General features: G+C 42.0%; 1 protein-coding gene across 1 annotated transcript in view; it reads left to right on the forward strand.

Moving 5' to 3' along the window:
- frem1a (Fras1 related extracellular matrix 1a) overlaps nt 1-24,620 on the forward strand; it is a 59,918-nt gene that overhangs the window by 26,145 nt on the left and 9,153 nt on the right. Inside the window, exons 14-33 of the mRNA XM_084042963.1 lie at nt 506-702; nt 2,071-2,158; nt 2,525-2,692; nt 3,497-3,705; nt 4,481-4,574; nt 5,210-5,462; nt 6,864-7,079; nt 8,133-8,318; nt 9,145-9,341; nt 10,474-10,675; nt 11,632-11,776; nt 12,707-12,848; nt 13,706-13,904; nt 15,083-15,347; nt 16,506-16,724; nt 18,186-18,384; nt 18,927-19,128; nt 19,816-19,960; nt 22,963-23,092; nt 23,760-23,832. Of these exons, the coding sequence (XP_083899089.1) occupies nt 506-702; nt 2,071-2,158; nt 2,525-2,692; nt 3,497-3,705; nt 4,481-4,574; nt 5,210-5,462; nt 6,864-7,079; nt 8,133-8,318; nt 9,145-9,341; nt 10,474-10,675; nt 11,632-11,776; nt 12,707-12,848; nt 13,706-13,904; nt 15,083-15,347; nt 16,506-16,724; nt 18,186-18,384; nt 18,927-19,128; nt 19,816-19,960; nt 22,963-23,092; nt 23,760-23,832 (3,529 nt within the window). The remainder of the gene's footprint in view (nt 1-505; nt 703-2,070; nt 2,159-2,524; nt 2,693-3,496; nt 3,706-4,480; nt 4,575-5,209; nt 5,463-6,863; nt 7,080-8,132; nt 8,319-9,144; nt 9,342-10,473; nt 10,676-11,631; nt 11,777-12,706; nt 12,849-13,705; nt 13,905-15,082; nt 15,348-16,505; nt 16,725-18,185; nt 18,385-18,926; nt 19,129-19,815; nt 19,961-22,962; nt 23,093-23,759; nt 23,833-24,620) is intronic.

Raw genomic sequence — 24,620 nt, forward strand, 5'->3', positions numbered from 1 at the left:
GGTGCAAAACATAGTCTCGGCCACGCCTTCGGCCTGGCGGAGACAATAGAGTACAGAAGTCCTGACGTCACTCGTTCATCCCCTGGGTCGTAAAGTGATTTATCTATGGAGAATAACATTGGGTCATCTTAGAATCGTCTCATATAAGAGTCGTGGTCCAAAAATAAACAGACTGTCTCAGCGATATTGTCAGGGAGGTGGCTCTGCATCGTTTATGATAGTCAGTATATTTGATACAGTCCGTTTTTTTTACTAATTCGGCGGAAGTAACATTAGCGTTTTTCTCCGTCAGTTGACGCTTCATATCCATAAGAGTCAATCCGCCGGGATCATTTGTTTATTTTTGGAACACAGTTCTTATTTGATGCGATATTAAACATGTCTATGGGAATTCAGAACGGAGAAAAGAATCTCAACCCAGGTAGGATGCGTAAATTACGTCAGACTTCGGTGCTCTATTACCACTCAGGATTCAGCCGTGTGTAACTGTCTCTCCTTTGTCCAGGTGATAGTGGTGCACATTGAACCCGTTCCAGACCAGCCGCCCAAGGAGGTTGCGGGCGTGAGCCGCTGCCTGGTGGTCAAAGAGACGGAGGTGGTCTATCTGACTCGCCAGCACCTTCACTTTGTCGACCAGGAGTCTCCGGACAGCGAGCTGACCTACACCGTCACCACCCCGCCCTTCTACACCGGCCCGCACAGGTTAGCATGTCTGCTCCCTTGTGACAAGTTAGTACAGTATGTTCCACTTAAGAACCTTAGACATGCTTTGTCCTATGAGTATATCTGCTATTTTTTATTATCTTTCACCCATTTTTTTGTCTTATTTTTTTTCCCCAATGATTTTCTATAAGGACATACCTAAGGAATAGATAGATTGATAGATACACCACCAACATAATACATAAACATATTGATTGTCCTGGATGTGAGTTACGGCTACATCGTTCTCCAACACAACGCAACTCTCAATGAATACCACCTAGTCTTAGGAAAACAGACTCTTTGTTCCATCTACACCAAATATCTTCAGAGAAAATAGCTAATTCCCCCCAGAATACCATAGGCATGCTCGGGTTCAAGTGGTTAAAACATCAGATATTGCTGTACTGTAGTATCACGGGTTAGAGATGACCTTTAGATGACTTGTGTTGAGCTCCACTCTCCCTCTCTCAACCTCGTCCCCGTCTTTTAACACCGTACTCCGTCATTCAAGTAAATATAGCCTACGAACTTCCTTTATGCAGACAGCAGACCAGACTAAAATGTTGGACATTGGACTTCTTCAAGCCAGGACTGTTGTTAGAAAAACACGGATGTCCCAACATTAAGGATGTGGCACAAGGAACTCATGAACTGTATCGCTCTGGAAAGACTAGCATATATAGTTAGGGGTAGGCAGAACGATTTTGTCCAGCTTTGGGAAACATACATGAATGCTATGGAGACCATTACTTAAGAGGAAAGGAAACTGAAAACCATATTTCATATGGTAAAGAAATTGTAAACAATGTTATTTATTTTTGTTTATTTTAATGTATTTATTTATCATTATTATTATTTATTTATTTGGATAATTACGCAAGTGCAAGGGTGTGTGTGTGAATGTGTGTGATAGTGTATGTAATGTATGTTACAAAAAATGTCATATTGTACAAATATTTAAAAAATATATAGCATACTAGGGCTGCACAATATATTGACAATCGATCATCGCAATATCAACGTGCGCAATATACATATTGTAAAAGCAATATACATGTAGCATTTCAACAATCCAGCTATAAAGGATGTTTTTGTTTGGAATCCTTTTCTTCATTATTTTTTTTCAAAAGCAAACCTAAGGCAGAAAGATCTTAAAACTGTATACTTATTTGTCTACTTATTGCGAGGGGAGCATATGTTCCCCGGTTTCTACACTAACACTAACGTAAGCGGGGAAAATAGAACCCAGGGAATATTCGCAATATTCAACAACGTTATCGCATATTGCTTGGTTTCCTAATATCGATCGTGCAGCCCTATACTGCAAATAACATCATTTCTGTGTCATTGTGTTGTGTTGAGCAGTGTGGACGCAGGGAGGCTGTTCCTGGTCGACAGCATCCCCAAGTTCACCAAGGACTCCAGTGCACCCGTGTTGAGACTGTTCACACAGGTAACCCTGCTACAAAACACATACAAAGGGCTTAATTACACTGCAGCCATGTTGACATACAGAGTTGTGTAAAATGTTATCTACTTCACATGTGTTACCAATGATTCTAATTAAGGCTCTGTTCCATATTAGTGTAGCAGAGTCTTCACTGACCAGAATACCGTAGATTAGAACACTATTAGAACATTATTTAGGTCTTTAAAAAGGTCTATTAGCATTTTTTTTCATGTCAAGGACCCCCTCAGGGACCCCTGGCGGTCCCCGGACCCCACTTTGAGAATCACTGTATTAGACTGTTTTTTTTTAGCAAAACAAACCCAGATAATGTTCAGTGTTCATGTTTTTCTTTTGTTCTGGTCTTTGCAGCATGCGGTGAACTTCATGAAGGTAGCTTACATGCCTCCCGTCCTGGACATCGGTCCCTATCCCCAGCACGTCCAGTTCGTTCTGTCCATCACCAACCAGCTGGGCCGGACGATCACTGGGATCTGTTTCAACATCACACTGGTTCCAGTAGACAACCAGGCCCCAGAGGTACAGTACACTGATACACAACAAAACCAACAGCCGTGAATGACGGCTGGGCTGTTTCACACTTGAGCTATTAATAACCCATTCAATCCAGGGAACGCATCTGTGTCATTTTAGATTTTAATCATATTTTATACTTTGGCTATTCAAAAATAGCAGATATCCAAGCTCATAGCGCGCGGCACAGAGTGGCGCGTTATGAGCTTGTAGACCTGCTACAAGGATTTTTTTTTTAATCTTGAAAATCCATGAATATAAATATATTTTTAAAGCGAACATTTGTAACTCAAATCTTTGCTTCTGGTGGAGTCCCTGGAACAAAACATTTTGAGATGGGGGTCCACGGCCAAATACATATCTAAAAATGTTTTCTACATCCGAACGGTATGTTGCTATATCAGTGGTGCTCCAACTTTTCCATGTCAAGGACCCCCAAAATGATATGTATTTGACCCATCTCAAAATATGTTGTTCCAGGGACAAAGAGGCAAAGATCGGAGTTAAAAATGTTCGCTTTAAAACACATAAAATATGTATATTTTGAGTTACGCTTTAAAAAATATGTATTCGAAGATTTGCACAAATGTTCACAATTAAAAAAAAGTTGCAGATCTACAAGCTCATAGCGTGGCACTCGATGCCGCACTATGAGCTTGTGTATCTGCTAATTTTTTAATAGCCAAATAAATCTAAAATCACAGACATGCGTTCCCGGATTGAATGGGAGATTATTTGAATCTAATTTCATTTAATTTAATATCATCTATTTTTTCCCCATCATTCGTTATTTATTGTCATGTCTTTCAGGTGAGGACCAACGTGCTAACGGTGGACGAGGGTTCAGAGGGCTGGCTGGGTCCTGAACACCTCCTGCTGTCTGATGTAGACTCCATGGAGGAGGTGCTGGAGGTCAGGCTGAGGAGACAGCCTCATCACGGAGCTCTGTGGCTGGACGGCACGCCACTGAAACCAGGCCAGGCTTTCACCGTGCAGCACCTGAAAAGCCTTAAAGTTAGGTCAGACATGACACTTTCCCTGTACACCGTCCGGAAAGCATTAAAGGGATAGTTCACCCCCAAAACAGCTTTTTTTCCGATTAGTCACCCCATGGAGACTGTGTGTCTCCTACCGGAACCGCTACCTACCGGTCCGCTGGTCATCAAATTATTGGCTTAGGAATGCGAAAAAATATCCATGAATTCAAGTCTCTATGGGGTGACTAGATAGATTTTTTTGGGGGGGTGAACTATACCTTTAAAGTTAGGTCTGACATACACCATCTGAAAAGCATTAAAGTTAAAGTTAGGTCAGATCTCTTAAAACAGATTCTGCTAACAGCAACATCTGTCAGCACCACTGACCTAAACATGTAGTGTTGTTGTTAATAGGAAGGAAACAAAGAGAGAGAAAAAAACAGTGTATTGACATATTTACACATAACATAACCATCCATACTGTACACTATGTACATGAGTTTTAGAAATAAGGTGCGTGAGCATAGCAGCTGGTATAATACTGTTCATGACACATAGACATTAGTGCAAGAAGAGTATCAGTGCGTATATGAGATAATGTGCAAAGTATCAGCGAGTGTCACGTTCAACCATATAGTCCACAAGGGTTGCCTTTACTGGTATAATCCACAGGTAGGTCCATGAGGAAAAGCAAAAGTCCAAGGCCAACTGTCTGATGGTAGCCAGGTGGAAGTTGTTCCTAAACCTGGTGGTCTGGCCCTCGTTCCAATTCAGAAGCTTGACATAATATTGTTGATCTGTGTGTTTTGTTCTGTAGGTATAATCATGACAGCTCAGAGACTGTGGAGGATGTCATTGAATTCACCGCCACAGACGGCATCAACTCTGTCGATTTTGTCATACAAGTGATGGTAATTAATTACGTACTCCACATTTTGGAAGTCAATATAATTATATAATTATGTTTTAATGTATTAACCCATTCAAACCGGGAACGCATCTGTGTCATTTTTAGATTTATTTGGGAAAATCTTGAAAATGACTGCAAAATGTCTCTCTCTCTCTATATATATATATATATATATATATATATATATATTTTTTAAAGCGAACATTTGTAACTCAAATCTTTGCTTCTGGGGATTCTACAAATGTCTTCTAAATTCTAACATAAAAGAATAAAAATAACTTATGTTGCTATAATATCAGTGGTTCTCAAACCACACTCAAGGACCACACAAAAAGATTATTTGGCCGTGGACCCCCATCTCAAAATATGTTGTTCCAGAGACCCCCCAGAAGCAAAGTTTTGAGTTACAAATGTTCGCTTTAAAAGATATATATTCAAAGATTTGCACACATTTTCACGCTTAAAAAAAAAAGCAGATCTGCTATTTTTATTTTTAGTCAAAGAAATCTAAAATCACACAAATGCGTTCCCGCGGTCTTAATGGATTGAGGGTCCATTTGGTCCCATTTGTTCACTCTCAGAGTAACAGACCTGCAAGCGACACAAACGGCTCGTTTTCGTTGCTTCCTCCCCCAGGTGAGGCCCGTCAACGACGAGGTTCCCGTGGTGGCGTCGGGCCTGAAACCCCTCCTCCGCTGCGCCGAGGGCGAGCAGGTGGTCATCACGGCCGAGTACGTCTACGCCACGGACGCCGACAGCGACAACGGCAGCCTGGCGTACCTGATCGCCCGGCAGCCCTACCACGGCGTGGTGCTGAGGAGGGGCGCCGTGGTCGACCGCTTCGCCCAGGCCGACCTGGTCGCGGGGGAGGTCAGCTACAAGCACACAGGTAGGTGGTGCTACCATCTCAATAGGCTCTATGCACAGCAGCCATATTGGAAAGAAATTGGGCCACTTCTTACTTCCTTAACAGGTGTCACCAATGATACTAATTAAGGCTCTGTTCTATTCTAGTCTCAAAGTGTGGTCCAGGGTTTCTTGAGGGGGTTCCAAATGGCCCCTTACGGGTGTGTAACTCTGAGAGTTATGGGAGTCCTTGAAATTAAAAGGTTTGAGAACCACTGTGCTACACTAAATGGAACAGAGCCTTCATTAGTATCATTGGTAACACCTGTGAAGGCCCAATTTCCTTCCAATATGGCTGCTGTGCATATAGCCTATTCCGCGGCGGTAGTGGCTCAGGGGTAGAGTGGCCGGATGGCAACCGTGAGGTTCCCAGTTCGATCTCGGGCTCCCCCAGAGTTAGTGTCGATGTGTCCTTGAGCAAGACACTGAACCCTAGTTTGCTCCCGATGAGCAGGTTGGTGCCTTGCATGGTTTCCTCCGCCATCGGTGTATGAATGTGTGTTTGAAGGGGGGAAAGTAATGCACAATCTATGTAAAGTGCTTTGGATAAAAGCGCTATATAAATGCACCATTTACCATTCCCCTTTGTGTTTCTGGTTATGTCAGCATTTTCGATCAAACATCAGCATTATTATGTTTCAGTTAGACCCTTCAGTTTATTGCAATGATATTGCATTCAGTTTGACGGTGTGACTCTGCTCCTGTGATACTACAGATTATCTGCGCACGTGGGATAAGTTAAGATACACGCGTACCAACAGTACGATCCACAGAATCATCCATTTAACATCATGAAAAACTAAATGCCACAGGGAGGAGGCCGGGGAGGTGGAAGGAGTTTGATCACAAACAGCTGCAAGAACAGAGCTTTGCCTTTGACCCATGCTGAACATAAAGAGTGAACAGTGTTCTACTTTAAAAAATACCTAAATGAACCATTAGATGAGAATGAAGGGAGATGAATGAGGTTGAATATGGACAGACCAACTGACTGATTTGGGTGTATGTACAGTATGTATTAACTTCTTAGCGAATGAGATTGGCCCGTTTCCCACAAAATCAGACGACTTCAGTCACATCCTCCTCCTTCTCTAACTCGAATTTGATCCTTGATGCGATGCGAGAGTGTGGATTAGCCAACACCAACTCGGGACTGTTGAATCACTGTCGCAGTGTGTCTGCGTAAGTGGACATAAATTCAAATAAAACAGTCAAATGAGTGAATAAAATTACAGTGTCCGACAAAATGATAAAACAAATAAACGTGTAGTAAACGGCGGTGGCAAACAGAAAGGCTTCAGCCTCGTTTTGCAAGAACTGCGAGTTGAAATGAGCCTGAGTGAAAATGTAAAATCATATGCTGTGTCTGTGCTCGTGTTTGTAGGACAGGAGATTGGCCTGACTCCTCGACATGACACCATCACCGTGGTCATTTCTGACGGGGAGACAGAGAACTCTCCTCTGTGCTGCGGAGCAGGTGCTGATGGACTGCCCTTCACCGACAGGCGGGGCACAGCTCCTGTCCGGGACAGTCTGCCTGTGTACGACCTGAAAATCACTGTGTTTCCAGTTGATAGCCAACCTCCTACCCTCACTACAGGTAATGGACTGGACGATTAACATGGTCTAATTGTAGATGGTTTGAAAAACTTCACACAATGATTTTGTATGCTACCACTGGCGGACAGCCGTGCCAGAAGGCATTATGTTTTTTTTCAGGAACACTTTGAGGTCACTTCATGACATTTGGCACAAACTTCCACTCGGACCTTGAGGATGAACTGATTAGAAGTAGTTGGTGAAAGGTCAAAGGTTAAGATCACTGTGTGACCTCACAAAACATGTTCGTTAAATTCCTTCAAAGTCTTCATTCACTACTATTTGTGTCTAGACGGACACGGATGTGGTTGGCAGAGGCATTCAACCACAATGCAGTACTTCTAGTCTGATAAGACTAGAAGTATGAATATGACTATCACTTATTGATGAATTCCCGTATATGGGTAGCTCCTCCCGTGTCCCTCTGCTGGAACATTTGACCTTTTGGCCTTTGACAACCACAATTGCACCATATTCTCTGTCAGATGTTGACTTGATGATCTGTGAAGTTGTGTGAAGTTTCATTATCTTGGGGTTGTTATGACATGCACATAAACACAGTCAGACAAGAGACAGAGTGCCCTGTGCCCTAATACATTAGCCTGGTAAACCCCCCTCCCTCCGGAAATAAATGAGATTTCCGGAGGGAGGGGGGTTTGCCAGGCTACTAATACATTGATTCTCAAAGTAGGGTCTGGGGACCCCCAGGGGTCCTTGGGGGGGGGGGGGGGGGGGGGGGGGGGGGGGCTACCAGGGGGTCCCCAGCAAAATGTGTTAACAATCATTTGAACCACTTTATACATATTTTATACTTTGGCTATTTTGTTTTGATCTCGAAAATGTGTGCAAATCTTGAAATCTGCTTTTTAAAAGACATTTTTAACTCAAATCTTTGCTTCTGGGGGTCCCTGGAACAAAATATGTTGAAATGGGGGTCCGCAGCCAAATACATATAATTTTGGGGGTCCTTGATATGAAATTTTTTGAGAACCAAGGCCCTAATACATGTGTCGATTACTCGGTGTAACTAACAGGATGTCATTGTGGTTCATAGGAGACATATTTGTGGTGGATGAAGGTGGAACCGCTCCGATAACCGTGGCCCACCTGAAGGCGCTGGACGTGGACACGGCTCTGGACACGCTGGTGGTCAGCCTGGTGTCTCCCCCACAGTTTGGATACATCGAGAACGTCCTGCCCAGTCCCGGGTTCGAGAAGAGCAACATGGGCATAAGCATAGGTCAGCATGGACGACCCCTTATGCATGATCCATAGCTGTCTTCTCAGAAATGTGGTAACGTTTTGATAATAATTACCATTCGTCTTCTACCACATACAGTATACAGCAGGGGTCTTCAACGTTTTCAGGTCAAGGACCCCCTAGCTGAGAGAGAGATGAATCATGGACCCCCCCCCTATATTGTATAAAATTGTGTTGCAGATTAAGCTTTTTCATAGATTTCATAGATCCCGTAGTTTTATAGTTTTTTGTTCATTTCAGACATTTAACCACTTAAACCTACTTAGTACTTGATTTGCTCCTTTTACCGCTACACCAAACCTCTTTGCCGAAAATAGCAGATCTACAAGCTCACAACGTGTGAGCTTGTAGATCTGCTATTTTCGGTTAATGTTCCCCTCAAAATAGGGATGCTGGGTTCAAGTGCTTAATGTAAGAAAAAACATTCCATCACACAAAGATTTGGCAGACCCCTATAGTAGCTCTGAGGACCCCCTGTTGAAGACGCCTGGTATACAGTATGGAGTATTCATTTAACCACTTCACTTAAGCCATATAATACTTCATAGAGAAAATAGCCGATCTACAAGCTCACAATTTGACGCGGTGCATTTCTTTTTTTGAAATAAATGCTAAATTTGGGAATTATCTTCCCAAATTTGTCGGATGGCTGACATTGGCAATTGGTTGTATTGAAATGATATGCCATATCAAATATTTTGTATGATAGTTTCCAGATTACATTTATTTCATGAATGCTGTAAATTGTAATAACTAATATCAGACAAAAAGACTTTCCTCTTCTCTCCCGGTCTCGTCCTCGTAGCGTCCTTCTCCTACAGAGACGTGATGGACGGTCATGTGAACTACGTGCAGTCCAGACACCAGAGGATGGAGCCCACCGCGGACCAGTTCATGGTGTGTGTGTCAGACGGAGCGCGCACCTCCGGCCACGCCCCCTTCTACATCATCATCAGCCCCACCAACGACGAGGTCCCCGAGTTCCTGGCCAGAAACATCACTGTAAGTCCACAGAAACCATGTTAGAACATTAAAGGGATATTACACCCCCAAAATGACTTTTGTTTCTATCGATTAGTCACCCCATGGAGAATTCATGGATATTTTTTAGTTTTTGTCAATAATTTGATGACCAGTGGACCATATGTAGCGGTTCCGGTAGGAGACACAAAGGAGACCGTTTCAGTCAAAAACAAAAAATTATCCATAATTCAACTCTCCATGGGGTGACTAATCGATAGAAAAAAAAACGTTTTTTTTTGGGTGAACTATCCCTTAAAGTCCCTGCCCACCACCACGGAGGTTGTGGGTTCGAATCCACCGTGGTGCAACCGGCTTTGTCGGGCGTCTACGCGAACACAATTGGCCCGCGTTCGGGGGAGGGAAGCCAGGCAGGGAGGGTGATACTGGTCATTGCATGTACTCCTACGGGCTGGGGGGCGGAGCCTGTCAGCGGGGAGTGTTGGGGCGGGAAGAGTAGGACGAAGGCTCTATGTCCTCCCGGTGGGGGCTCCTCACTGGCAGGTGAGCCATTAGGATACAACAGCAGTGACAACACAGAAATGTGTGTGGGGAGGAATTCATTGGCATAACGACTACATTTGGGAGAAAAAAGGAGGCACAAAATGATTGACTACTCAAAATTTTGAAGAAAAAACTATATATATTTTTAAAAAGAGCATTGACATCACTGTAAGTCCACAGAAACCACGTTAGAGCAGAGGTGTGATTGATTGATGGAATATCTTGCCATTTTTAAATGTAATGTAAACAAAATGAATGCCAAATGGATGAGACACAAACAAAGCCAAAGGCTTGTTTCTCAAAGGCTTGTGGTCCATAGATGTTTCAAAATGTTTTCAGCTCGAGAGCCAAAAACAGAAAAGCAGTTTATGGGAGTCCCTGGACAATTACAAAAAAATACATTATGAATGAATCACTTCAGCCCTATTGCAATAGCTTAGATCTGCTATTTCTTACATTTTTTTCTGAAAATCGAAAAAAAAAGTTTTTATAAGTTATTATTATTAATACATTTCCCTCCTAAACAAAAACAAAGCAAAAATCGGGGGGAAATTGCAGGAAAAATAAATAAATTGGGGAGGAAAAGACTTGTTCTCTGTGTGTGAAAAAGGTGCGAGAGGGCGACATGAAGGAGTTGGACCCTTCTGTCCTGAACGCCTTGGACCGGGACGTCCCTAAAGACCAGCTGCGCTTCACCGTGGTCCAGAGCCCGCGGCACGGGGCCATCGTCATGAACAGCGGGGGGTCCGTCCACAGGAGAAGGGAAGCCCACACACCGGTGGAGGACTTTACCTTGACAGATCTGAGAAATGGTACTGTTGTACGAAACCCTGTCTTTCCTTGGCTTTGGAGCCTTCCACAAATAATAGGACATGTAACGATTCACTCACGATACGACTTGAATCACGATACTAGGTTCACAATACAATGTTTCACTATTTTTTTAAACACAAAATAATTTTCTATATGTATATTTTTCTCTTACACAAGTCCAGTATTATTATTATTTATTTTACAATACTGTATCCTCTATTCAATACAGTAGCAAATGACTGAAAACAAATTTTTATCAATTATCTTACAAATATTCTGTATTTTCTTATATTTTTTATTTTATTATTAAATCGATTTAAATTGTCACCAGTTTGAATCGATTTACGATAAATCGTTATACAGTATGCCTACAAATAATGCAATGCATAGAACATGGTAGCCTCTAATCTATACTGTATACTATAGCAGCTGAATATTTGTTAAATATGTTTAATGCTAAAGTATATCTGCTATTGTATTTAATTCCAACACACACACCATTTGTCCCTTACCCGCACCAGTGTCCAACTGCCATTAATCCCAATCCCAGCTTCTTCCCCTTGTCCTAAAATCTGCTCGTAAATGCAAATCTTCCCTGGCTAAGCCTGGCCTCTTACTGGTCAAAATGTGGTCTCATACATGGGAGACACGGGTTCATATCCCAGAATATTGGAGATAAACGTTATGGACCGCAGCTTTGACACTGAAAGTATATAAAAAAACTAAAAAAACTGTAAGGGTTCACATTTTTGTGTGCCACGCACACACACACAACTCACATTGAGGCCGCTGTGGAGTGGCTGCATATTTAAATGTGTCAACGTTTTGGGTGCGACACATCCATGTCATCTTAAAAACGTGTGTGTGTGTGTGTGTGTGTGTGTGCGTGTGCGTGTGCGTGTGCGTGTGCGTGTGCGTGTGCGTGTGTTTGTGCGTGTGTGTGTGTGACCTGCAGGCATGTCTCTGATGTACGTGCACGACGACTCAGAGAACATGGAGGACAGCTTCAGTATCCAGCTGACAGACGGGAAGCACCAGCTAAATAGACTAGTGATGGTTCAAGTTCTACCTGTCAACGACCTGGAGCCAAGAGTCACAAGGTGGACGTCTGACGTGTTGATTTAAAGGGATAGTTGACCTCCAAAATGACTTATTTTCTATCGATTTGTCACCCCATAGAGTCTTGAATTCATGGATTTTTTTGGGGGGGTGAACTATCCCTTTAACTCTGAGAGAGTACAATTTACACTTTCTCAGAGTTACAAATGGATAAGTAGCTCTGTGGATTTTACTGTGTGAAATGTCGCCCTAGGATGTTACAATTGCCCATACTGTCGATATTGAATAAGATATAGTAATTTGAATGTTAAACCGCAAATCAAGAAGCTGAGAAAATGGCTGAGATTATGTTTATGTTATACTGTATCTCACACCTCTCACACTAATTGCAGAAATTACACATACATACACGTGATCCTAAAACTGCTGTTTGTTATATTGAGTGGATTCTTCAACATTTAAGCTAGAAAAACAAACAATCAAAAATAGCAGATATACAAGCTCATAGCGTGGCACTATTTTTTTTTTAAATCATGACAATTTGTGCAAAAATTTGAATATATATATTTGTAAAGTGAACATTTGTAACTCAAATCTTTGCTTCTGGGGGATTCTACAAAATGTCTTCTAAATCCTAAGTTTTTAGAAAAAACGTACGCTGCTATAATCAGTCGTTCTCAAACTTTTCAATGTCAAGGACCACCCAAAAGGATATGTATTTGGCCGCAGACCCCCATCTCAAAATATGTTGTTCCAGGGACCCCACAGAAGAAAAGATTTGATTTGAAAATTAGCTTTAAAAAATATATATATATATTCAAAAATGTGCACACATTTCACAATTTTAAAAACATAGCAGATCTACGAGCTCATGCTTTCCCGGTTTTAATGGGCTAAAACAGATCTGTTAATGAGTAGCATTACCGTAGTAAAGTCCTGTCCTTTTACAACGTTCTCCCGTCCTCCTACAGGAACAACGGTGTGGAGGTGGATCCCGGCGAAGCCAGGCTCATCTCCAGCGTCACCCTGTACGCCCAGGACGATGACACTCCCTCTGCTCACGTCCTCTATGTTTTAGAGAGCGTTCCGTCCCGAGGACTGCTTCAGATCAAGGTCAGCAGCACAGTACTGTGCAGTCACTTCATTGACACTTCTAAATACAGTTTTATGCTATAATATCAGTGGTTCTCACAGGACCCCCCCATGTATTTGGTTGCGGACCCCCATCTCAAAATATTTTGTTCCAGGGAACCCCCACCAGAAGCAAAACATTTAGTTACAAATGTTCGCTTTAAAAAATGTATATTCAGGGTGCCCTCTGGCCTAACGGTCAGGTGCATACTATATAGGCCGATAATCCATTCTGACAGCGTGTCGTGTGCTCGACTCCTGATCCCGACTCCCTTTGCTGTGTGTCACCCCCCCATCTCTATCCCCATTTCCTGTCTGCCTACTCTCCTCTCAATAAAGGCGTTTTTTTTTTTTTTTATGTTCAGGACATGAAAAAAGTGGAGTTAGGAGGTTTTGTTCATCATCGATCAGAACAGCTGAATGGACCTCCAAGCTCACAATGAGGTTGGAGGTCAAAAGGGGGTGGAGCCTGGAGTCAGCAAAACCAGCTAACTCCGGTGGAGTTAGCTGGTTTTGTCGGAAGCGCTTTTTAATGCTTTTCATTGGTTCAGCAACATGTATTCAAAGATTTGAAAAAAATGTTCATGATTAAATAGCAGATCTACAAGCTCATAACTCTGTGCCGCGCTTTGAGCTTGTAGATCTGCTATTTTCAAACATTTTAGCACTATTACTTTTGGTACTTTAAGTATATGATGCCAATACTTTTGTACTTTTACTCAAGTAACATTTTGAACACAGGCCTTGTATCAGAGTATTTCTACATTGCAGTATTGACACTATCAAGTAAAACATTTGAGTACTTTTTCCAACACTGGTGTATGGTGTGTGTCTGTCAGGAGGGTGGTGACTGGGTGACACTGGGTGCAGGACAGAACTACAGCCAGGAGGCGGTGGACATGAACCTGTTGCGGTACGTCCACACAGCTCCACACAGCAGCACCGGACAGCACGACTTCTTTGTCTTCCATCTGCTGGACGGAAAGAACCGCTCGCCCTCACAACACTTCCACGTCTCCATCCAAGACATGGAGAAAGGTAACACGAGTGTGTGAACTCGGGACTCCCTCTTTCTTTGGTGTTTCGCCCAGGTGTGCGTGGATATATGCCTAAACCTAACCCTAGCCTCACAGAAAATATGCCTTAACCCACTGGTTCCCAAACTTTTTTGGTCGAGACCCAAAAGAGACATTTGATGTCTTCCCGGGACCCAAAAATAGCCGATCAACGCGTCGCGATGCGACGCGTTGTGAGCTTGTACTGTAGATCTGCTATTTTTACTACTTCTTAAGTTTCTTACTTTTTAATGTATTTTTAGATCTGCTATTTTTACTACTTCTTAAGTTTCTTACTTCTTAATGTATTTTTTAAAGGAATCTAGATTTTTTTAATGAATAATTGTGAAAAGAAATTCAACTTTTGAAATAAATATTTTTATAAATAAGAAGTAAAAAAAGGGATATTTACTTGTGGATCGCGACCCATACAAATGGGTCCCGACCCACTGTTTGGGAACCACGGCCTTAACCTAACCTCAAAACCACACCCACCTTGGCGAAACACCTTGGAAAGAGAAAGTTCGGTGTGAACTCACATTTTACCTGTAGCCTATACTGTACTTTCTCATATCAGGAGACAAGGACAAGGGTTACAGTATAGCAGTGGTTCTAAAAGTGGGTTCTCCAGGGACCCCCTGGGTTCCTTGAGGGGGTCCCAAATGGACATTTACAAAAATCTTTGCAAAGGTTTTTTCGCACTGGGGGCATGACGAACAGACCATTAAAAAAAAGCTGTATTGTATTAAAGGATTAATTCACCCCCCCCAAAAAATCTCCATCAATTACGCACCCCATGAAACATTGAATTCATGGAGATTTCTTTGTTTTTGTTGCATTCCTAAGACAATCATTTGATGACCGGCAGGAGACTCAAAGGAGAACTTTTTGAGTCTCCTACCGGATACAGTAGCATCTTTCCGCTATCAAATTAGTGAATGAAAAACTTCAATGCTTCATGGGGTGTGTAATTGATAGAAAAATATGTTTTTGGGTGAACTACTCCTTTAACATTCTCTACCATACACATTAATAAAAAAAAAGGCTAGTTGTAGCCTTAAGAATGCTCAAGACCCAGGCGTATCCTGCTTTGTAAATAATATGACATATTCATAACATTTATTATTAATTATTAATAACTTTGTGTCTTCGCTCTTCCAGGAAACATCGCCATCTTCACCAAGCCGGTGAAGGTCAGCCGTGGAGACCGCGTGGTGCTCACCACGGACGTCCTGCTGGCCACGGACGGCTCGGACAAACCGGAGGAGCTGCTGTACGCCGTCACCCACCCGCCCGCCCACGGACACATGGAGTACATCCGCCACCCGGGCCTGGCCATCTCCACCTTCAGTCAGATGGACGTGGCGGCCAACCTGGTGGCCTACGTGCACGACAACCGCGCCAGCGCGTCCGTGGAGATCTTCCAGTGAGGAAACCCTGTAGCGCCCGATGCCTCTCATGTATCTGTGGTTTTCTAAGTGGGCCTAGCTGCCGCCTAGACTTGTAATACATTTTCCCAATTGGCCAATACAAAAAGAAAAATAAATAAATACATAAATAAATGAATGAATACACTAAGTGGTGTAAAGTAACTAAGTATAATTACTCAAGTACTGTACCTGAGTACAATTTTGAGGGATCTTTACTTTACTGGAGTATATACATTTTTCTATACTTTTACTTCTACTCCACTACATCTCAGAGGCAAATATTGTACTTTTACTCCACTACAATTATTTGAAAACTTTACAAGTTACTTTGTAGATTTAGATTATTATTACAAAACATGCATTAACCACTTCAGACCTATTTAAACGTTGGCTATTTGAAAATAGCCGATCTACAAGCTCACAACACGTCGCGATGAAAAAAGAAAAAAAGAAAAAAAAAATATATATATATATATATATATATATATATATAGAGACATTTCAATTCACCCCCTAATTGTATGGGGCATTACATCATTCATTATTAATTTTACAGTCATTATTGTCAAAGCTCCATAATCTTCCAAAATAGCAAAAAATAGCAGATCTACCTTTAAACTCATGACCTGTAGCATCATGATGCATGTGAGCTTATAGATCTGCTATTTTCACTATGTTCTTATTTTTTTTCATTAGTTTTCCACTTAATGGGTCGTGTTTTGAAAAAAATCCAGTGTTTGTTTCTATACAAACCCTCACAGTATTACCACCTGCTCTGTGGCAGTGGTTCTCATAATGGGGTCCGGGGACCCCCAGGGGTCCTTGAGTGGGTTCCAGAGGGTCCCCAGCAAAGTTACACATGAGTGTACACATGGAACCAAATGGATTTGGTTTCATTTGTACACTCTCAGAGAATGGTTTCAGATATGGGGGTCCGTGGTCTAATGCATATCAAACTGAGGGTCCTTGAAATAATAATTTAAAAAAGTGGAAAATCACTGCTATAGAGCCAACTGTAAAAATCTTCTCTCATATGGGGGTCCCTGGCATAGCTTTTCAAATGGGGGTCCGCGGGCTAATATGGATCAATTCGGGGGTCCTTGACACAAAAAAAATTGTTTGAGAACCAACCACTACCGTCCGTGTCCCTCCAGGTTCGTGGTCAGTAACGGCGAGGCCAGCCGAAACGGGAGCTTTGAGATCCAGGTGGAGATGGTGGACCGCGTGCTGCCGTCTCTCACCAGGAACCAGGGCCTGGCGGTCCCCCGGGGGGCCACCGTGACCCTCGACCCCGAGAGCCTGACCCTGTCCGACCCCGACACCCCCGCCGACGCCCTGCTCTACGTCGTGGGGCAGCCGCCGCAGTACGGCAGGTAAGGACTGCAACGATCCATTCTTTTCTTAGCGATTATTCTATCCATACAGTTTTTATTTTATTTGAACCCATTAAAACCGGGAAAGCATCTGTCATTTTAGATTTTAGCCATGACCATTATTTTATACTTTGTCTATTCAAAAATAGCAGATCTACAAGCTCATAGCGTGGCACCGAGTATACAGAGTTTTTGAAAAAGCTTTAACATTTGTGCAAATCTTTGAATATATATATATATGTTTAACATTTGTAACTCAAATCTTTGCTTCTGGGGGGGTCCCTGGAACTAAATAGTTTAAGTTGGGGTCGGCGGCCAAATACATATCATTTTGGGGGTCCTTGACATGAAAAGGTTTGAGAACCACTGATGTACTGTAGCAACATACGTTTTTTAGAAACCAGTTAGGATTTAGAAGTCAGTTGTGGGTTGCGTTCCAGGATTGAATGGGTTAAAACCGGGAAAGCATCCGTGTCATTTTAGATTTTATATACTGTATATATAGTATAGAGCAACATACGTTTTTCAAAAAGATCTTACAGTGGGTTTTAACAGGTGATCGTATAGTGGTTTTAACAGTTTTTTTTTAACATGAATGCTTTTTAATTTTTTAACACAAATAGAACCTTTCTAGTCTTTCAGACCCTTCAACGTACTTTACAATCTACTCCACATTCACCCATTCACACAACATTACATACCAATGTGATGGAGGAAACCATTAAGCCACCAATCTGCACATCGGAAGCAGTTAGGGGTTCTGTGTCTTGCTCAAGGACCCTTCGAAAGGCAGCCAGGAGTATCGAACCTGGAACCTCTGGATTCCAAGACGGCCTCTTTACCTCCCGAGCGCTTTGTTTTATACTTTACTGTAACAACGGTGTATAGGCTCTATGCACAGCAGCCATATTAACACTTCCTTCACAGGTGTTACCAATGATACTAATGAAGGCTCTGTTCCATTTAGTGTAGCACAGTAGTTCTCAGATTTTTGAATTTCAGATTTCCACAACCCCCATAACTCTGAGAGTGTACAAATGGAACCAAATGGACCCGTAAGGGTCCATTTGGTTCCATTTGTACACTCTCAGAGTTACACACCCGTAAAGGGCCATTTGGGAGTGTTTCCATTCAGCCAACATGCACAATATCAGCACCCTGACTCCGTCTGACCAGAATGGAACAGAGCCTTCATTAGTATCATTGGTAACACCTGTGAATGTCTTCATAATATGGCTGCTGTGAATAGAGCCTATTGCGAAGAATGTGAAAATAGCAGATCCACAAGCTCACAGTGCATCACATTGTGACTTTTTGAAGCTTTCCACCTACAATAACATGCCCAAAATAGGGATAGATTATTAATGTTACATTTTTTTTAAACTACTGTATCAATTATGATGATTTCTCATAATCGATTGAATAGATCAGGTTGATTAACTGTTGCGTCCCTATCGTCAGGCTGTTGCTGAACGGCACGCCACTGCCCTCCGGTGGCAACTTCAGCCAGAGGAGCGTGGAGGAGCTGGAGGTGACCTACAGTCACAGCGGGGGGCCGTCGCTCATCGACCGCTTCACCTTCACTGCCGCTGACTCCTCTAACAGGGGCTTCCTGCTGGACGGGCGTCTGACCACCGAACCTGTGTTCTTCACTATTCAGGTAGGTAACCAGGTACATGTATTATATAAGTACTGTACTTAAGTACATCTGCATATTTTTTACATTTAACATTTTTGCAAATCTTTGAATTTACATATATCTATTTTCAAAGTGAACATTTTTAGCTCAAATCTTTGCTTCTGGGGATTCTACAAATGTCTTCTAAATCCTAACAGTTTTTTTTTTAAACCTATGTTGCTATAATGGTGCTCAAACCTTTTCATTTCAAGGGCCCCCGAAATTATATGTATTTGGCCGCAGACCCCCATCTCGAAATATTTAGTTCCAGGGACCCCCCCCCCGAGTCAAAGGTTTGAGGTACAAATATTCGCTTTAAAAATATATATATTCAAAGATTTGCAAACATTTTCACGATTAAAAAAAAAAAAAAAAGCAGATATACAAGCTTGTACAGTATATCCGCTATTTTTTAACAGCCAAAGGTATAAAATAATGGTTAAATAGATCAAATCTCAAATGACACAGATACGTTCCCTGATTGAATGGGTTAGATAAATAGTAAATACTGTTAATAATTGCAGATCAAGACGTTGGACACGTCGGCCCCTGAGGTGGTCAGACTGCAGCCCGTGTGGAAGGCAGAGCGGCTGGCGGACGGACGCTCCGGGATCTACCTGTCCTCCAGAGAGCTGAGGGCCCAGGACGCACACAGCCGGGAGGACGAGCTCACCTACCGCATCGTTAGGCCGCCGCACTTTGGTTACCTGGAGAACTCCGTCACAGGTATAGGGCATGTCACCGATCACCGTTACAACGTTTAAGTTGGCGATTGTTTGGTGTGCAGATAATTGCAATTAACTATTTGATTCTGTGTGTTTTTGGCATTGAACATTGGAACATAATTAATAAAAATGACATTGGTGTTCGGCTTTTAGGCTTCGTAATCAACAAAAATAATTACTTGCTTATTTAATAATGAATACTTTCAAAATGTTTTTATGTTAAGTGTGTAGATCTGCTATCGTTATTTCTGCTATTTATTATACTATATGTCTTAAATCTGAAAATGTATTTTTCATTATGGAAAGGATTTTCGACGGTTATGACGATTAGGCAAAATAATTGCGATGATGGGTGGGCGGGCTACAGGAAATACCCAGACTGGTTGTTAGAGGGTTTCAACAACTTTGGATGCCCAAAAATGAGGCAAAAAGGCTATCTCTGCTATTATTGGCTTACCCATAGAGTACTGAGTGACATGCAATATGCTATGATTTTGTGAATGTAACCTCAACTGTACCTTTAATATGTGTGTCCTTTTATGTATGCTCTCCTTTATGTGTACATGAATACATTGTTAAAATGTATTCATCAGTGTGTGTGTGTGTGTGTGTGTGTGTGTGTGTGTGTGTGTGTGTGTGTGTGTGTGTGTGTGTGTGTGTGCGTGTGCGTGTGCGCGCGTTCTTGCAGGTGGTTTTGTCCACCAGCGCTTCTCCCAGGTGGACCTGAACAGGAGAATCATCGTCTACATCATTGATCCTTCCAAAGAGGCTCTGTCAGACAGTCTGGAGTTCACTGTGTCAGATCCTCTGGGCAACACTGGGCCCTCAAACACGTAAGAAACCTTTATACGGGACCCTCACACCTTTATACCGGACCCTCACACCTTTACACTGGACCCTCACACATGTAAGAAACCTTTATACGGGACCCTCACACCTTTATACCGGACCCTCACACCTTTACACCGGACCCTCACACATGTAAGAAACCTTTATACGGGACCCTCACACCTTTATACCGGACCCTCACACCTTTACACTGGACCCTCACACATGTAAGAAACCTTTATACGGGACCCTCACACCTTTATACCGGACCCTCACACCTTTATACTGGACCCTCACACATGTAAGAAACCTTTATACTGGGCCCTCACACATGTAAGACACATTTATCACACAGGTGCTGCATGGACAACCCCCGATTTTTTAGTATTTCACAAATTAATATAATCATTCATGTCCGATATGCATATCGATGCTGTCGGGCAGAAACCTCTTATCTCCATATTTTGACTTTTTGTGTTTTTTCCGCAAATTAACGCCCTACTTGATCATACTACAGCGGTGCAGTTTGAGCTTGTAGATCTGCTACAAGTACAGATCTAATTTATATTTGTATTACGACATAATCTAGCAGATGGCACAAATAGATATTGATCAATAGTCAAAAAGCAATTAAAAAAAGATGCTACATATTTAAATAGGAGTTAGTCTTAGTATGAATGGGCAAATAGTGTATTGACCATTTAAACTCATGCACATGATTTGATGAGAAACTAAAATCATGTACTGATATTCAAGCTTTGCACACTATGTACTGTACTTTGGTGACCCCAAGTGGCAGCAAGAGGTAATTGATTTGATCCTCCACTGGTCAAAACCAGACCGCTGTGCCACTGTGTCTGCAATGTCATTGCTGTAAACGTACAGCTTATTTGTATGTTTTGCTTTAAAATCATGTATAATGCAACTTTAAATCCATGATTTGTGCATTTGATATATGACTGCTTTGCTTCTTCTCAGTGGTGTAAAGTAACTAAGTACATTTACTCAAGTACTGTACTTAAGTAAAATTTTGAGCTATTTTTACTTTACGGGTGCCCTCCTACCGCACTTTTATTTTACCTCTGGGGCAGAATCTGCCAATGCTTTGTCAATGCAAATGCGTGGATTCACGCAAGAGCAGATTTTTCCGCTTGTCGCGCAGACCTTGCGTTTATCCGCTCTACACGAAGAAGCATAAAACTGCTGGAGGCAGGAGCTGATTTTCCCCTCTGTCCAATCGGGTGAGTCGAAGGCGGACCGTCCCAAGACTCAGAAGCAACATGGTGCTCTCAGTGGACCAACTGGTTGTAGCTGTTGCATCTCACCCAGTAGGCTACTTTATGATTTGACCATGAAAGAGTTCCATATGACTGACATTAAAGAACTGGCCTGGTTACAAGTCAGTGCGGTCGCAAAGGCTTCAGGTTAGTGTAATAATATATTTAGTGTAATAATATTACTCTAACTATATATTTAATAGCCTTGTCAGTTAAAAATAGTCTTCACTTTTGCAATTGGGGTTTGTACATCTACATACACATTCAGATTTTAAATATAAAGTGCTTACCCCATGGCCACGGATTTTACAATCATGTACGGGCCCTAAGAAGTACCCGTATCTTCCGTTTTGTTCAATAAAAAGCATTTTAATCCAATTGGTGGCCATTTTCCCATAGAGTTATAATGTACCAACAGTGCAATACACCTCTCAACCGCTAGGGTCGCGCAGTTGAAAGCATATGGAGAAAATGACCACTGATTGGATTAAAATGCTTTTTATTGAACAATACGGAAGATACGGATACTTATGAGGGCCCGTACATGATTGCAACATCCGTGGCCATGGGGTAAGTAGGCTACTTTATATTTTATCTGAATGTGTATGAGTATGTAGATGTACGAACCCCAAGTGTGAAAGTGCAAAGAAATGTTTTTGTCTAGTGGCTAGTGTCTAGTGGCGGTGCGGGCTACGGGGACGGTCTTGAATGTGAGTAGTCTCGCGTAGCCAGACCCCACAGAAAATGAAAAACAGCGACCTCTGCTTTTCTGATATTCTGTGGAGTCTGGCAGGAGTATAATGTTAGACTAGAGCGCAGGGAAACACCGGTTTCATGTCTGCCTATAGCGCATCACTTCCGGTTGGTGCGACCATGTTTTCATTCCCACTAACAATATTTCTACACGGAACACTAACACCACTTCTCCCAGAGAACATGGATGGTTTTGGTTATAAGCCCACTTGTTTCTATGATGAAAGAGTAATTTAAAATGTGAATATCTTTCCGTGGTTTTGTCCGCTCCGAGGACGCTATTGTTAAATTAGTTTCGGCTAGTTTCGAGGGGGGGAGGGTGGATCATGGTGGATGGACACGTGAATCCCGCCCACTACATTTGATTGGGTAAAGCGCGGCCCACTTCCTGATCTGAAGGCACGCCCACTTGTAACCAATGCGCACTGGTTAGGACGAACCGCTCCGACAGATTCCACCGCAGGTCGGAATCTGTTCTTGAGAGATTAGAATGTGAGTGACAGGTGCGTCACAGCGTTTTTTTTAGAATCCGCTGGCTGCAAAAAACTGTGACCGCGCACAACGTGCGTTTAACAGCGGCCAGCCAACTTTTGGTGAGAGCGTACCCTACTGGAGTATTTCCAGTTTCAGTACTTTTACTTCTACTCCACTACATCTCAGAGGCAAATATTGTACTTATTATTTGAAAACTTTAGTTACTAGTTACTTTGTAGACTTTGATTATTATTACAAAACATACATTAACCACTTCAGCCCTATATATATATATATATATATATATTGCCGATCTACAAGCTTGTGAGCTTACATCTGTTATTTTCAAAAGATTTCTATGCATTTGAAAACTTGAAACGGGACATTCTGCATAATGAGTACTTTTACTTTTGGTACTTTTAAGTACACTTTGATGTACTTTTACTTAAGTGAAATATGTGAGTACTTTTTCCACCACTGCTTCCTCTGAACCGTTCTTGCAGACTGGAGCTGCAGTGGTCCAGCGTGGAGCTGAGTGGGTCAGTGTACTCGGTGTGTGAGGACCAGGCCAGTGTCTCGCTGGACATCCTACGCAAGGGAAACCTGGCCGAGTCCTCCTACGTCACTGTCAAGGTCCGCTTCTCAGCAGTCGTATACAGAAAGAACTATGTTATGTCAATGTCATTGTTTAAAGGGATTGTTCACCCAAAATTACTTACATTAGTCATCCCATGGAAACTTGAATTCATGGATATTTTTTTTTTTTTGTCGCATTCCTAAGCCAATAATTTAATGACCGGCAGCGATTCCGGTAGGAGACACAAAGAGTCTCCTTTGTGTCTCCTATCGGAACCGCTGCCTACCGGTCCGCTGGTCATCAAATTATTGGCTTCCGGCCAAAACAAAACAATACCCATGAATTCAAGTCTCCATGGGATGACTAATGGATAGGAAAAATCCATTAGTGAACCATCCCTTTATAATATATATTAGGCTCTATAATTTTTCCTTTGTACTGGGAAATGAGTGCGCACAAACTATCGTCATAGTAAAATAAATAAATTATATTTCATAACTTTTTGAACATCAGAACATGTATTACAGTAATAATCTGGGGTTGTCATAAAATCGTCTCACAGTACACCTGTGTGCCACAGCACATCGTTTGAGAACCACATAGCGGTGTTTCTGAAAACAAAAAAGTAAAAAATAAAATAACCCCCAAAAAAAACATCTTTCTTTTAGTATTTGTATACAGACTGTAAGGTTATTCTCTCAATCTTCTTCCATTATCCTTTAGATGAATGAGATCACAGCAACAGCAGGGAAAGACTTCCTCACCAGTCCCTCCTCCCTTGTTCAGTTTGATCCAGGTAACACACAACCACTAATATTTACACATTAAGACCTGAGGCCAATTCTATAAATGTCTTCTAAATCCTAACAGTTCTCTGAAAAAACGTATGTTGCTATATCAGTGGTGCTCAAACCTTTTTCATGTCAAGGACCCCCAACATGAAATGCATTTGGCCGCCGACCTCCATCTTAAAATATTTTGTTCCAGGGACCCCCAGAAGCAAAGATTTTAGTAAAACATTTTTGAAATGTTTTAACACATTCCCTGCCAGAGTTTATTCATAAGGTACTCACCCACTGCCAGCGTTTTTGAGTTTTATAGCCTTTTGAACCGTTCACCAAAAAATTATATCCATTAAAATCCGCGATCGGATGGTGTTTATAAACAGCAACGACGGACGTACGAGCCCTCATAATGTTTACACTTTTTTTTCTTTTTCTTCTTCTGTGGTATCAGCCGCAGAAAGAGGCTGCAAACATCATATCCGTTTGGCTGTGACGTGGCTGTGACGTTTCCCCACCGGCCATCTTAGATTAGCTTAGCCTCCGATCGGCTATCAGATCGTTTTTAAACACAAAGAGGATAACCGTTCGTCGATCAAAGAAAAGAAAATACAACCGGAGCTTACCATTCGTTTTTTAAACCGTGTGAAAACCATGATCTTTAGCCAAAACCAGGAAAAAAATGTTTTTTCAAGATAAAAAACGAACCGGAAACGGTTGTCGGAAATTTTCTCATAGGATGGGTCGGAAGCGTCATGGGGAGAAAAAAAAAATCAAGGATGGTACCAAATTTTTTTTTTTC

Source organism: Gymnoscopelus microlampas, assembly GCF_963454915.1.
Source record: "Gymnoscopelus microlampas genome assembly, chromosome: 19".
NCBI lineage: Eukaryota > Metazoa > Chordata > Actinopteri > Myctophiformes > Myctophidae > Gymnoscopelus > Gymnoscopelus microlampas.